Source organism: Scatophagus argus, chromosome 17 (genome assembly GCF_020382885.2).
Source record: "Scatophagus argus isolate fScaArg1 chromosome 17, fScaArg1.pri, whole genome shotgun sequence".
In the NCBI taxonomy this organism is placed as follows: Eukaryota; Metazoa; Chordata; class Actinopteri; family Scatophagidae; genus Scatophagus; species Scatophagus argus.
Window position 1 is genome coordinate 15442174 of NC_058509.1, and position 14422 is coordinate 15456595.

A 14422-nucleotide genomic window follows, 5' to 3' on the forward strand; every position below is an offset into this window, starting at 1 on the left:
TTGGTGGTCCCCTAAATCTTGGGTTTTCTCATTAACTGACAGCTTTGCTTGAGCTGTTTTGATACCACAGCTACAGACCACCATCAAACTGTCACATCATGGTTAGGCCACAAGCCGAGCCAAGATGACTTACTAACTGGTTCGTCTCTAACATAAGTTGTGCTTTTGAAGCAGTGGCTCAGGAGTTCAAAGTGTGAGAGGCCCCATCTTAGCAGACTGTACTTTTCTTGCTTAGAGGCTTTGTGAGAATCCTGAAGGATTCAAAACTCCTCCGTCTGATCAGGATCAGAATGCACGTGACCTTGTTTAACCCTCAAACCATCGACTGGGGTTCTGGAGGTAATGGATGGTCTTACCATCAGGCTGTATGGCTGGCAAAGACCAGATGTTTGTGAAAAAGCAAAGGAGCCACTGAAGTACAAACAATGTCAGTAGGGCAAAAGAAAAACAAAACATGGAACTGATGCAGCTTTAAATATGTTCGATACATAAAGTGTTGGATTAAGAATTTCATCCACATGAATCTCATGGTGGTACAAGGTAGCCTGTCTTTGTCTGCATCAGTAACAAAAATGCCATTTGCAATCTGGTGTGGTTAACACCATATTTGAGCACTGCAAACTCACAGACAAATAAAAAATGTAATGTCTATGGGCCATGAAGAGCAGTCGTGAGATTTAATGCCTTTCTCGCCTTTGTCAAAGTTACTGGGCAGTTCATCATGTGTGATGGAAGATGAACAAACAAATAAATGAACAAACTAAGAGCACTTCCCTTTGATGCCCTTAAATTGTGATAAATAGTTGGCTAAAGCATAACATGTAGTATTATACAGTGAGATTAGAAACCATTGTCCCAGACCACTCTGAACCCTGTTCAGGCACTGGGTGTTTACCTTGGTAACCGGTATTTCCTTCGATTTTGACTCAAACAGGTGTTCAAGTTTGGCTGTGTCCAACTTCACTGGCTCCAGTTTGGACCACAACGAATCTCCACTCCACTTGTAGTCCCTATACTGAGACTCTGTTGGACGCACCTGATCACAAACAGAACAAGAATAGGCTGCATTAGGAGAGACATGTGTTGACTCTCATTTCCTCCAATAAAAGAAGCAAATGAGAGACTCTGAACGTAGTAACCACAGCTGGGTATAGTGGGTCATTGTATCCGGCTGTTTTACAAGCACTCCTCATCTTGATCTGCAGAACATCTTGTCCAACCAACAACAGAGAGCAAATATTTCTGACAAACCCAACAGGGACTCAATTCCTCTACACACACACACACACACATAAAGTATATAGAGAGTCTGTCTGCTTGGCCTCATGGTTGATATAGTATGATTAGTTAGTAATTTAAATTATGGCAAATCAAAGTGGCATGACACTGCTATCACTTTCTGGACTGATGTCTAACACTCAATGAACACAGCAATACAGCTGTTTGTGTGTCTTAGTTGGTAACTGTATTTTGACTCACCTCACTCCAGAAGAGCCGGATTGTCTTCTTCTTCTTGTTGAACAGAGGCGGCTCTGGGGGTGGAGGCACTGGATTATGGGCACTAAGAGAAGGGGGAGGGGGAGGCCTCATAATCCCAAACAAGGGAGGAGGTGGGGGGCAGCTTCCTAGCATGGGAGGGGGTGGAGGGAAGCGAGGGATGCAGATTGGAAGAGGCGGCGGAGGCGGGAGATCGCCGCATCCTCCCATCAAAACAGCATCCAGAATGTCCTTGTCATCATCCTCGGTCAGGTCAGTGAAGTTAATGTCCCCTATGCGCAGCTCTCGAGGATTGGCCAGGAGCTGGTCCCAGATTGTGTCCGATTCCTTTTTGGGAGGGGGAGGAGGAGGCTCATTGGCTGGACATTCCAGATGAGGGTGGGGCGAAACAAGGTCCTTGATCAAGTCTCCAAACCGCTCGGCTAACGGTCGGATGGTCCCGCGGTGTTCTGATTTGTCAGCCCTGTTGTCACTCTCCTGGTCACTGCCCAGTTGCCCATCAGCATCTTCCTGGGTTTCTTTGTCCTCCCCCTCTTCTTTCTCTTTTTCTTTCTCCTTCTCCTTCTCAGCATCCTCTTCTTCCTCCTCCTCATCACTGGGCTTCTTGTTCTGGGAGTACAGCATGTCCAGCATGAAGAGCTTGCTGTTGAGGAGTTTGCTGCACTGTTCGTTCACCTCTTCCTCCTTTAAGCCTGAGAAGTTGTTGAGAGGAGAGAGGGATGTAATTATCATATTTTTGTGTCTGGTTTATATCATATAAATATATATACATATATTAAAATTCATTAAGATTACTAAAAATAGACCGACTGATTTGACCCATGAGGTTCCTTTGAAAACAGCTGTATAATGTTTGTTTATGGCTCTGGAGGGCGTTTTCTTCTAAATCTGAAAAAATAACCTTGAAGATGTAATCAGGTAATCTTGGGTGGGACTTGAAACTGGCATGGAGTTTGAAAGAAGAGCGTATTTGGGAGGCAGGTTAGGACTAGGTGCTATCAAATTGTATTATGTAGGATCTGGTGTTCTGTCACATATTTTGTCAAGGGTATTCACTTGGTTGCTATCTGCATCGTTCACCTCTAAAAAATTCAATTTAATCCTAAATCCTACACACTGGAGTGGGCTGCATGTGGGCAAATGTGCACAAGGGTCATTTACTTTTATATGTTTCTTATCAACATGCTTGGCATGTTATATTCACTGATGCACATCTAAGGTGTGGTGTTACATCCATGTCTGCTACTGCAAACTGGCAGCAGAATGACACCCACTGATCAAAACATCACTCAGTAGCATAAGTGGTAACAAAATTCTTTCTCATCACAGTTTTTAACAAGGGTGGTATTTTACATTTAATTCCATATTTACTGTGATTATATTCATTGTGTACAATGCTTAATTGATACATGTCAGAACAGAGCTGATAATTCCAATCAGACTTGAGAAAATGACAACTGACTAAAATCCTTAAAAGCAAATTAATGACTTATAACAAGATGTGTAAATGTAACTTGAATATTAATTAAGAATACGGACAAAATGACCCACCATTCTCACTGCTGCCCCTCTCTTCTCTCTCCAGAGTGCTGCTGGCAGAGGAGATGCTGGAGGCAGAGCAGTTGTCCTTCTCATTCACTTCCTCATTCTGTCTTTCCTTGTCGCTCAGGATGCCACTGTCCTCCTCCGCTTCTTCTTTGTCCTTTTCCGGTTGCTGTTCACACTCCTCGCCTTCCTCCTCTTTTTCTGCTGCTGCTTCCTCCTGTACTTCCTCCTCTTCCTCCTGTTTCTGTTCTTCCTCCTCTTCAGCAGTGGCCTCTTTTTCCTCTGTTTCTACACTAGCACTGGAGTCATCAACCTCTCCTGTCAGAAAAAAATCTGTGTTACTTTGCTCTGTAAAATGCCAGTGTACTTTCCCATGCCTTGATCTGGCGTACTGCAACCATTCACACAGAAACATACTGTAAGGTGTGTGATCTGTAGTGACATACTGTTTAAAACATGTGACATGCCCGTTTTTGATCTTAAAGACGTCTCTGTTTAGGCTGCCCATGGGACACTCCTGTATCAACACACAGTCACACACACCAACAAGAAAAACAAAACACCCCCCCCATACACTAAAGTAAACAATATGGAAGCTACAGAAAGCCGGGTTGTTGCAGGACCAGGATATGAAGAGGAAATGAAGAATTAAGTTCCTGTTTACGTCAAAACGCTCTCATGTACACAGTGCAAACACGAAACTCAACAGTACAGTCCATGCAGTGAGGCTTCACACACTCGCCTGTTTGGGCTGCAGGACTTCAGCTCACGGCTGAGCATGCACTCAGCTCCAAAACAAGGCTGTTTTCTTGCACAAGATGTTTTGGCATCACACTTTCAAAAAGCTCTTTCAAAAACCTTTTTGACCTTTTCACCCATATCCTCTCTCCCTCTGTGTTCTTTTCTTTCTACCCGCTTCTACCCACCAATAGTGCCCCCCTCCCTCAGTATTTTCTACAGTCTGTCTCGTGTCTCGTTCTTTTGCTCAAGCCAGCAAGCTAATTTAAATGGCACGCTACAAACTGAAACAATTTAGGGTTAAGAATGATTACTTTGGGGCACACTGTTGGGAATTGAACAGGCGGCCTTCTGGTTTTAATTATAAGTCCCAAAAGTGTTAACTTGCGGAACTGAACAAAGAGAACACAACCTTAAAGTTATAATCCTCAAGTTTTTCATAAAGTCAAAGCACCCTTTTTTGATGATATTCACATTGGCACTAACAATTAAATGTGTTAACACTGAAGAAATTATGAGTCTGCATAGTAACTGCCAGTCTTAGTGGTGGAGTCCACCATTCAGGTAGCCTTCACAGAAAACAATGCACGTAAGTAATCCATTGTCAGTATTTGTAATTTTATCTCATTAATATGAGTACTGAAAAGGAACAAAGCGATTCTTTGAGTAACTCCAGTAACTCGATTTAAAAAATAATCCTCAATGCAAATTCTCTGCAAGAATCCTTATTACTGACACACAATGCTGTTGATACAGGATGGAAAGTGATGGCATTTATTTGTTTAATTTGTCCTTCTGCTGTCTACTAAAACTACTTAGAGTGCAGCAGTGCATAACAAAAACAGTTTGCTTAGTTGTCCTACCAGTCTCAGATGGTGTGTAGGGGGTTGCGGATGTCCTGGCATCAAGGTCAGCCTCTGTGTCCTCCTGGGAGGCAAAGGAAGACGGGGTGCTGCTGCGTGATGATGAGGGCCAGGCCTCCGCGGGTTCAAAGGTCAGGTTGAGGTCAGGGCGTGTCCTTGACACCCGGACGCGCTCCCTCTCATACTCCTCTGCTGCCAGACGCTCCACGTTCTTATACCTGAAGGAGAGGTGGGGAGAAAGAGAGGAAGGATTAGAGGAAGAAAGAAGTAAAAATAAAGTCAGAGACAATGCACCTTCTGTCTTGCCTTTCCCCTGCTTTGAGTCTTCGCCAAATTGCCCTAAACTAAACCACTCTTTGAACCACAAACTTTGAACCTACCGTGTTTACCTTAGACACACTCAGACCAATGTATTCCTGCTGTTTTCTCCTCAACAGCAGTCATGCCACCTCTTCACACTACAAACCCACCTCACTCCTCTACTTTGCCCCTTTTATCATCCACAGAGCATTCGATGCATCCATCACAGTCAACATCCTGCTCTCCTCTCCTGTCTATGCAAATGCCCAGCTATCACCAGCAACCCAAACATGCAACCAGGGAGAGTTTAGAGAAGGAGAGACAAAGTAAGGGAGGAGAGTGAAGAGGAAAGGAGAACGAGAAGAGAATGCAAAGATGGGATGAGAAGTTCCTGTTAGTTTGGCTGCTGAAAGGCCAAACATCAGAAGTGAATCAGAGTAAACCTGTTCAAGATGTGCCTCGATCAGCTCTCCACCTTTGTCTTTTTGCTTCCTCTCTTCCTCCCTTTCTCCCCTTACCAAACTTTACCACATAACCTGCAGACCAGAACAGAGATTTGGGGCACTGAATCAGCCCTCTCTCTCTCTCTCTCTCTCTCTCTCTCCCTCTCTCTCTTTCTTTCTCTAACCCCTCCTCTTTCCCATCGTACCATGAATGTGTGGAGCTTCTGTTCAGAGTTCATTAGCATCAGGCCACTTCAGAGGTCTAAAGAAACTGGATACCAGCATGTGTGTGTGTTTGTGTGCATGCGATTAAGAGTGAAACAGAGCGAGTGAGCCAACTGGGAACTGTGTGCTTCACCTTGGACCAAACCCATCAATATGCTGCATGTCCTTACACACTTAGAAATAAAAGGTGTTGAGTGATAATTTGCAAAACACTAACTAACATACCAGACTATCACTACAAGGTGATGGTGTGTTAATTATCCCTGTGCAACTAGCAGTTAATCAATTAAAAACACATGGTACAAATGAGGAATGGAGCCAAAATTCCTGGAGAAAAATAACAACCAAAAATATTAGATACATGTTTCAGGGATCCTGTTTCAGTCCAGTGGCGTGTGTTCCATTAACATTTCTTAGCTCTGCTGGTCTGTCTTTAGACCATCATATTTCAAGTCCTATTTTAGTGCAGGTGTTATTGTGCTGTATCTTCTCAGATAAACGCGTCCCTCAAGGAGATGAGCTGGGGGAAAAACTCATGTTTTCTTGATTACCATAACACCCATATACATCGTAAATACATCAGCCCCTTCTGTGGATACACCTCCTCACTCAGCAGCTCATCTCCCTCCCTAGTTGTCTGTTCACCTCCGTCTGGCTCGTGTCTGGTTTACTTCATGTGTTGTTGAATTCAGCTGCATTTGTATTTCTTTTGCTCTGTCTCTATCTATTTCTTTTCACTCGGACTCTCTGACACTGCGTGCTGAAGGACCAGGTTTGACCCTACAGGAAAAGCATTTGACACAGTGCATAGACTGTCAATACAAGAAAAAGAAGAAGAAAAGGCAGAAGAAGTAGAAACAGAAGAGCAAGGAGTGCTGTGACAATCAGCCCACTTGATTTGGCTTTTATACAGTTCTCATTAGTACTTGCTAATACTATATACTGTATGGCTGCACCGAGTATAATCAGTGTTCTGACTGATCATGACCTAACATACCCTCCTGACTAAATTTTTGCTTGCTGTGATCCCCATTTGAGCCCACACATACATTTATTAGCCTCATGAAAATCCTTCTGATGTGTGTGCAAACGTACATGTGCTTGAGTAAAAAGCGTGTCTGCGTATGTGCACATGGATTCAGTGTGAAAAGCCTGACGAATCCTGGAGTCTGATTTTCTCACAGCATGCAGCCAAAACAATTGGGCGCTTGGCAGAGTGCAGCACTTAAGATACAGCTCCTTAAGAAAGGAGAAAACAGGCAGACGGAGCAAAGAAAATCAGTTCAGCCTCTGGCAGCAAAGGGCACCTTTTAACCTGAAAATAATTACACTATTACCGAGCTTCCCAAGCCACAGGCTGAAACATATTCCCTATGGGCTCAGCTGTTCTGTGAGTGTGTGTTGTTTTGATTTATTACACACACTTACCTCTCCTCCCGCGCAAGTCTGGCCTCTTCCATTTTATCCACATAGTCGCGACTGTGTGAGAGAGACACAGAGAGAGAGAGACTTTTAAAAAAATGACAAAAAACATTAAAACATGATAAATATGACATGTTTACACATCATACAGTAAGGTTGTCATAAAACCCATAAAGTTAAATTTGTTTTTTGCATGTTTTCTATGGTCAATTCACTGTATGCTTGGTGTTTTTAAAGGTATACTGGATCCAGCTATTTTCACTTATATTTATGCAGATATTTTTCACATGCATTATTTTGTAATTCATTTTTTAAACTTTCCCTTGCTATCATTATTATTATTATTACTTCTGTGGTAATCTATTGTACCTACATTCTACTCTTCTTACTTTCTTGTTGAGGGTTAGATGAGAGGACTGATTCCACTACTCTAATATTTGGCACAACCAGCAGCTGGTTAGTCAAGCTTGGCATAAAGACTGGAAACATGGGAGGGACAGCTGGTCTCGCTCTGTCCAAAGGTGAAAGTAAATGTGCGTACCAGCACTTCAAAAGCTCAAGAAAAGCTAAAAAAAAGAAAAAAAAAAAGCAAAAAGCAAAAAACCAAAGTGTAAAAATGAGCGGTTATGGTTTAACAGAAGATTATTTGCAGGACTATTTCTTGGCCAGGTGGAGCAAACTCCTACCTGGAGTCTGTGCTTGTTGCTCTGCAATCACACGATGACAACAAAGTTCCAGAACCATCTTATAACCTATAAACTGGTGACTCAGGGTTAACTTAAAAAATTCTGCTTCCAGTACAATCCTATTTAAGAGGCAGCGGAAGTCAGGAAAGACTTGTAAGCTGTATTACGGAAACTGTTCTAGCATTTTTGGATCTTGACTCATACTCTCCCCGTCTCTGGTGTCAATTTTGACCATTTTTTAAAATCTGTCCCTTGTCAGTCATTCGTGTTTATGGAAGTACAATAAAGAATTTTTGAAAAGTTGCTTCATTTTTATGCCATTTATTCTTTTATTGCAAACTGCTTTCAAAAATAAAGCCAGAGAAATGCTTTACCTGTGCTTGTTCCTCTCCTCTCGCTCTATCCTCTGCAGTCTCTCCTCTCTCTCCACACGACGGCGCTCTCGCTCAGCTGCCAGAGATTCCTGGTGTTGTCGGTACGAGGAGGACAGAAGACCTCCCAAAGCAGGCCTGAAAGAAGGAGGGAAAAGAGGAAAAAAACTGATTAAACACTATACAGTTAATGTGCTGCTGTGAGCATCAAAGAAGGTTTGTAAAACACTTTAACACAGTGCAAAAATTGTTTCTTACAAGATTTTCTTCTTCTTTATCATTTATTGATCAACTTGTCACATACAAAAGATTCCCACAATGAATGTGTCACTGCTTTTTGCATGTGCTAACTTGTCCTGCACTAGTTTAATCTACCTATGATAATATACAAAGCTAACACATCATCTGCTCTCTGCATATATGGAGCTTCTGAATGTAAGTATGTACGTAAGACACTATAAATTATGTTTTCATGACTGTATTCTCCATGGAGGAAACAGCAGCAGCTTAAATCACATTCACTTCAGTATGTCATCACCATGAATGCACCACGAGGCGGCACACAGGCCATACTTGTTACATGTCCCTATGTGCATGTTTGCTCATGCAAATGCATATGAACATGTACTTGTATTGGAACGTGTTTACTGTACACAAGGGTGTATTTCAAGGAAGTTTTCGTGTACAAAAGCAGGCACATGTCACAGACTCCTCTCACCTGGGGCTAGTGGGTGTACTTGGGGTGCTGAGAGAAGACATGACACCTCCATTCCTGGGTGAGAGAAGGAGCGAGAAAATGGGTGACAGCGAGCGACCTCTCCAGTCACCCAGTTACATGACACCCAAAACAAATGTGACACCTTGTTACATAACAGGAATGCTGTTGATGCAACACTCGAGTGACCCTAACTACTTTAGTGTTTATTTCCTTATGTTTCTGGAAAATTCCAGGCGAGGTGTTCCTCTTCACTTAAATGTCCACTGTGAATCTGAAAATGCCCTCTGCTAGAATAAATTTAACTTGGTGAGTCGTTTAGCCAGGCAACACTTTTCTTTTTTAAGGTACTGATGTGATATTTAAGATCATAGTCATAGACGTGCCACATAAAACAACCGAAATGTTGTTGAAATGTGAATATGCACAATTATTATTTGCAATTATTTTAAAAGCAAGAGACAAAGCAGACACAAAAATACTATATTCACTATACAGACAAAAGTATTCAGACATACCTCTTTATAATTCAGGTGTGGTACTACTTTCAGTGAAGGGAAATCTTAATGCTTTATCATACCAAGACATTTTGGACAATGCTATGCTTTGTGGCAACAGTTTGGTGAAGGTCCTTTTCTATTCCAGCATGACTGTGTCCCAGTGCACAAAGCAAAGTCCATAAAGACATGGCTGGATGAGTTTGGTGTGGAAGAACTTGACTGGCCCACACAGAGCCCTGACCTAAATCCCATCCAGCACCTTTATAATTTTGATTGTGAGTCCGGTGTTTTGGTCCAATATCACTGCCTGACCTCACAAATGCTATATTGCATGAATAAGCAAAAGTTCCCTCAGAAACATAAAGTGTGAAGAGTAGAAGCTCTTATAGCTGAAAAGGGGGGACCAGCTCCATATTAATGTCTATGTATTCAGAATGCAGTGTCATTAAAGCCCCTGTTAGTGTAATAGCCATGTGGCCCAATACTTTTGTCTATATAGTGTACATCTAATATCAAAGTGGACAGTGAAGAGAGATAGTAATGATGAGGAAATGCAAAGCTCTATTAAATGAATAAAGCTAAGAAGCAAGTACAAACTACAGATATGGGTGAAGAGTTGAAAACGGTATCTGTGAAGTCTTCTGCACTTGTGCTGTTCTTAAAAAGTAAGGAAAAGCTGTGGCACTGGGAAGCAAAGTGAAGACAGAAAACAACTGTGCACTATCCATGCAGTGACAGAACTCAGAAACGAGAAGAGAAGAACCAATAGGTGATAATAAGAGCGCTGACAGTCTGAAGGTGTGAAGCCGTGAAGTCAAAGAAGTAAAAAGAACTAGTGAAAACGGGAGGTGATGAACAACAAAAGTGATGTAAAGAGATCCAAGCTGGTGCCGGGATAAAAGCCAGAAACAAAAGTGGAAACAGAAAATGCTGAACAGATGCAAGGCAAGCTTTCTGTGCCTCTTGAACTCATATGTTTGAGTTCTACCGTCCGCCTGACCTGGGGGACGTCATTTTCGGTGACTCCTCACTGGGTTTGGAGGAAGCCGGGGGCGACGCCTCCTCGTCAAAGTCATAGGAGAAGAGGTGGAAGGGTGAGTGGGGCAGGTAGGGCAGGCGGTCGGGGGAGGGACGGGAGGAGCCACGCAATGGTGGGCTGACCTCCTTGGTAGCCGGGACGGTGACGATGGACCTCTTCCTGGCCAACAGGGAAGCCAGAAGGGAGGGTTGGGCTGGGGGGCTGAGAGGGGATGAGACAGGAAGAGAGGAGGTGGGGGTTGAGGGAGAGTGGAGGGTGGGCGCAGGCGGTTGTTCAGTCCGATTCCTCTGCTCCTCGTCTTTTATATTCTCCTTTCTGGAAGTGATGGTGATGGACTGGAGGTTTGATCGGTGGACTGCGGATGGAAGATGTCTAGCGGGGCTAGAAACAGGAATGGATTGAGAGGGATAAATGGACGAAAGCACAACAAAGAAGAGATGTGGTACCATGTGCATGGGGACATGCACTGATACTAATCACTACTTAGTACAAAGGCCACAAGGAGATCAAACCATCCAGATACAGTGGTATGAAAAAGTTTGGGCACCCCTGATCATTTTCAGGATTTTCCTTTATAAATCATTGGTTGTTCGGATCAGTAATTTCAGTTAAATATATCATATAGCAGACAAACACAGTGATATTTCAGAAGTGAAATGAAGTTTATAGGATTAACAGAAAGTGTGCAACAATTACTTAAACAACATTAGGCAGGTGCATAAATTTGGGCACCCTTGTTGTTTTATTGATTTGAGTACCTTTAGCACTAATTATTGGAACACAAAGTTTGTTTGGTAAGCTCATTGACCCTTGACCTACATACACAGGTGAATCCGATCATGAGAAAGGGTATTTCAGGTGGCCAGTAGCAAGTTGTTCTCCCTTTTGCATCTTCTCTGAGGAGTGGCAACATGGGAGCCTCAAAACAACTCTCAAATGACCTGAAAACAAAGATTGTCCAACATCATGGTTTAGGGGAAGGATACAAAAAGCTGGCTCAGAGATTTAAGCTGTCAGTTTCCACTGTGAGGAACATAGTGAGGAAATGGAAGACCACAGGCACAGTCCTAGTTAAGGCCCGGAGTGGCAGGCCAAGAAAAATCTCTGATAAGCAGAGGCGAGGAATGGTGAGAACGGTCAAACTCAACCCACAGACCAGCTCCAAAGACCTACAACATGATCTTGCTGCAGATGGTGTCACTGTGCATCGTTCAACTATTCAGCGCACTTTGCACAAGGAGATGCTGTATGGGAGAGTAATGCGGCGGAAGCCTTTTCTACGCACATGCCACAAACAGAGTCGCTTGAGGTATGCTAAAGCACATTTGGACAAGCCAGCTTCCTTTTGGAATAAGGTGCTGTGGACTGATGAATGTAAAATTGAGTTATTTGGACATAACAAGGGGCGGTATGCATGGCGGAAGAAGAACACAGCATTCCAAGACAAACACTTGCTACCCACAGTAAAATTTGGTGGTGGTTCCATCATGCTGTGGGGCTGTGTGGCCAGTGCAGGTACTGGCAATCTTGTAAAAGTTGAAGGTCGCATGGATTCCAGTCAGTATCAGCAGATTCTTGCCAACAATGTTCAAGAATCAGTGACAAAGTTGAAGTTGCGCCGGGGCTGGATACTTCAACAAGACAACGACCCCAAACACTGCTCAAACTCTACAAAGGCATTCATGCAGAGGAACAACTACAACGTTCTGGAATGGCCATCTCAGTCCCCAGACCTGAACATTATTGAAAATCTGTGGTGTGATTTAAAGCGGGCTGTCCATGCTCGGAAACCATCAAACCTGACTGAACTGGAGATTTTTTGTAAAGAAGAATGGTCAAAAATACCTTCAACCAGACTCCAGACCCTCATTGGAAGCTATAGGAAGCGTTTAGAGGCTGTTATTTCTGCAAAAGGAGGATCTACGAAATATTGATGTCATTTTTCTGTTGTGGTGCCCAAATTTATGCACCTGCCTAATGTTGTTTAAGTAATTATTGCACACTTTCTGTTAATCCTATAAACTTCATTTCACTTCTGAAATATCACTGTGTTTGTCTGCTATATGATATATTTAACTGAAATTGCTGATCCGAACAACCAATGATTTATAAAGGAAAATCCTGAAAATGATCAGGGGTGCCCAAACTTTTTCATACCACTGTATACAAGTGAAAACAGTTTAAAAAGAGACATTTAATAGCTTTGTGGTTTTATATATACAGTAGACCCTCTGTGTACACAAGAACACTACGGGATATTATTTCATTTCCATGTTACCACCATGTCCTAAAATACCTGGGGGTGGTCTCTTTAGACACTGTTTCAGCCCCCTCCTGCTCATCCGAATCAGACTCGGTCACTGGAGTCTCCTCTTCCTCCTCCTCTATCACATCCTCACATCCCTCCTCTCTGTGGAGGGAGTGTAGGGGGTGAATGGGTGTATGGGTGGAACATTTAAGGGAAGGACTGAGGGAGAGATGGTCTGATACATGAGAATAGCATGCAAATGGAAATCATCACAACAAGGAAATAAAGAGAAGGACCAGAGGAACAGGAGAGAAGGAGGATTAGATGAAAAGCCCAAACCACGCAAACATTTATGACGCTCAAAGACATCAAACAAGGACATCACATTGGTCAGATAAAGTGACAGAATAACAAAAGGAGTCAGACAACAGAAATGAGTGGTGGAGGTGGGGGTAGGGGGGCTGAATGTTTCTCATTACACTCCTTATGCCTCCAGATATGTCATTTCACATGCACACGATGAAATATGATGACAAGGAAGAGGGAAAGCAATGCTAAGGGGAGAATATATGCCACCAAACTGTTTTGTCCAGTGAAAACACATGACCCTTGTTGCAGTTCAGTCCACGTGCACTGCCAGGTGTTGTTCCACGGGACCAGAGCCATGTGTGTGTGAGTAATAGAACAGACAATAAAAGTTGCTTTTGTTTTTCTGTGTGTGCATGCATAGCAGAGAAGGATGCAGTCTCTGACATGAACAACTTTCACCTGCCATTTCATTCAGTAAACCATAAGCTAATGGATTTGTCACGCAATTATGTACATCTTCACTTCCGCTTCAGGATACGGATATGTGCTTGCAACTTACACATGACCACCATCTTAACGCTAACTGAAGCATATAATTTGCTTCTGTCATGTTTCACACTGACAGGATTAAGAGATGAAGAGAGGAGGTAAGAGGAGTCAAAGAGCAACAGTGGATGAGAGGACACAGAGAGGAAACATTTACCTGAGGTGAACAGCTGCAGCCGTTTCCAAAATTCCCCGTTTCGTGCACACACACACACACAGCACTGAAATAAGCCTGTGCTGGTTTAATAATGTGTACACTTGTATTAGAATTTCAAGCAAACCCTGAAGGCTTGTGAGAATTTTTATATTTCTTTTGGTGGAGCACAAGTCTGTGCCAGTGTCTGGTTGTAGAATGAAAAAAAAACCCACTCTGAGTGCTTTATGTGACAAGAGACACACCAATAGCTGTTACAGCATTTAGGTGAGGAGCAGTGCCAGAAAAAAACATAGGCAGAAGGCCACAGAGGTCAGCAGATGACCTTTTCCTGAGAGACCTCTGAACTTACATAGATGGAAGGAAACCTGAAAGTGCTCTGGAGCAGAAAGTGTTGGTACAAGACCGTCAGAACTTCTGGCACTACAATCCCTCTGCTCTGTTATGACACTTTTTAAACTATTTCTGACACGTTCCACTCCTCTCACCTCTCACTCACGTCCTCAGCTCTCTGTCCACTGAAAGGCTGGAAGCCGGCTCTCTGTGGGGACGCAGGGCTGCAGGGGGAGGCGTGACCTGATCGTCCAAGAGAGGCCCTGCGGCTCCGCCTCCTCTCCAGGCCACGTTTTTTGTCCCCGCCCCCGAGGCTGACTCGTCGACGGTCCCGGCGTCCCGTTGGGGGAGGCTGGCTGTCATCGTCGCCATCTTCATGCCGTAGGGTCATCTGGAGGGGAAAGTTGATTGGGTGTGAAGTGGGAGCTGCTACAGATGCTTCACGAAGACAATTTTAGTATAAGCAAATGTGCTATAAATACATGTAT

The 14422-nt window shown here is 43.3% G+C and overlaps 1 protein-coding gene across 7 annotated transcripts in view; it reads right to left on the reverse strand.

The window, feature by feature from the left end:
- The window catches only part of fhod3a (formin homology 2 domain containing 3a), a 56107-nt gene that overhangs the window by 7711 nt on the left and 33974 nt on the right, over nucleotides 1-14422 (reverse strand). For 4 of the 7 annotated variants that reach the window (XM_046417293.1, XM_046417292.1, XM_046417297.1 and 1 more), the window contains 11 exons: nucleotides 14090-14325; nucleotides 13954-13980; nucleotides 12641-12754; nucleotides 10306-10725; nucleotides 8809-8862; nucleotides 8094-8228; nucleotides 7040-7090; nucleotides 4644-4861; nucleotides 3049-3360; nucleotides 1480-2189; nucleotides 896-1036 (listed from right to left, as the gene is read on the reverse strand). In XM_046417293.1, coding sequence (XP_046273249.1) covers nucleotides 896-1036; nucleotides 1480-2189; nucleotides 3049-3360; nucleotides 4644-4861; nucleotides 7040-7090; nucleotides 8094-8228; nucleotides 8809-8862; nucleotides 10306-10725; nucleotides 12641-12754; nucleotides 13954-13980; nucleotides 14090-14325 — 2418 coding nt within the window. The remainder of the gene's footprint in view (nucleotides 1-895; nucleotides 1037-1479; nucleotides 2190-3048; nucleotides 3361-4643; nucleotides 4862-7039; nucleotides 7091-8093; nucleotides 8229-8808; nucleotides 8863-10305; nucleotides 10726-12640; nucleotides 12755-13953; nucleotides 13981-14089; nucleotides 14326-14422) is intronic. The other 3 variants (XM_046417294.1, XM_046417295.1, XM_046417298.1) reach the window with 3 other exon arrangements.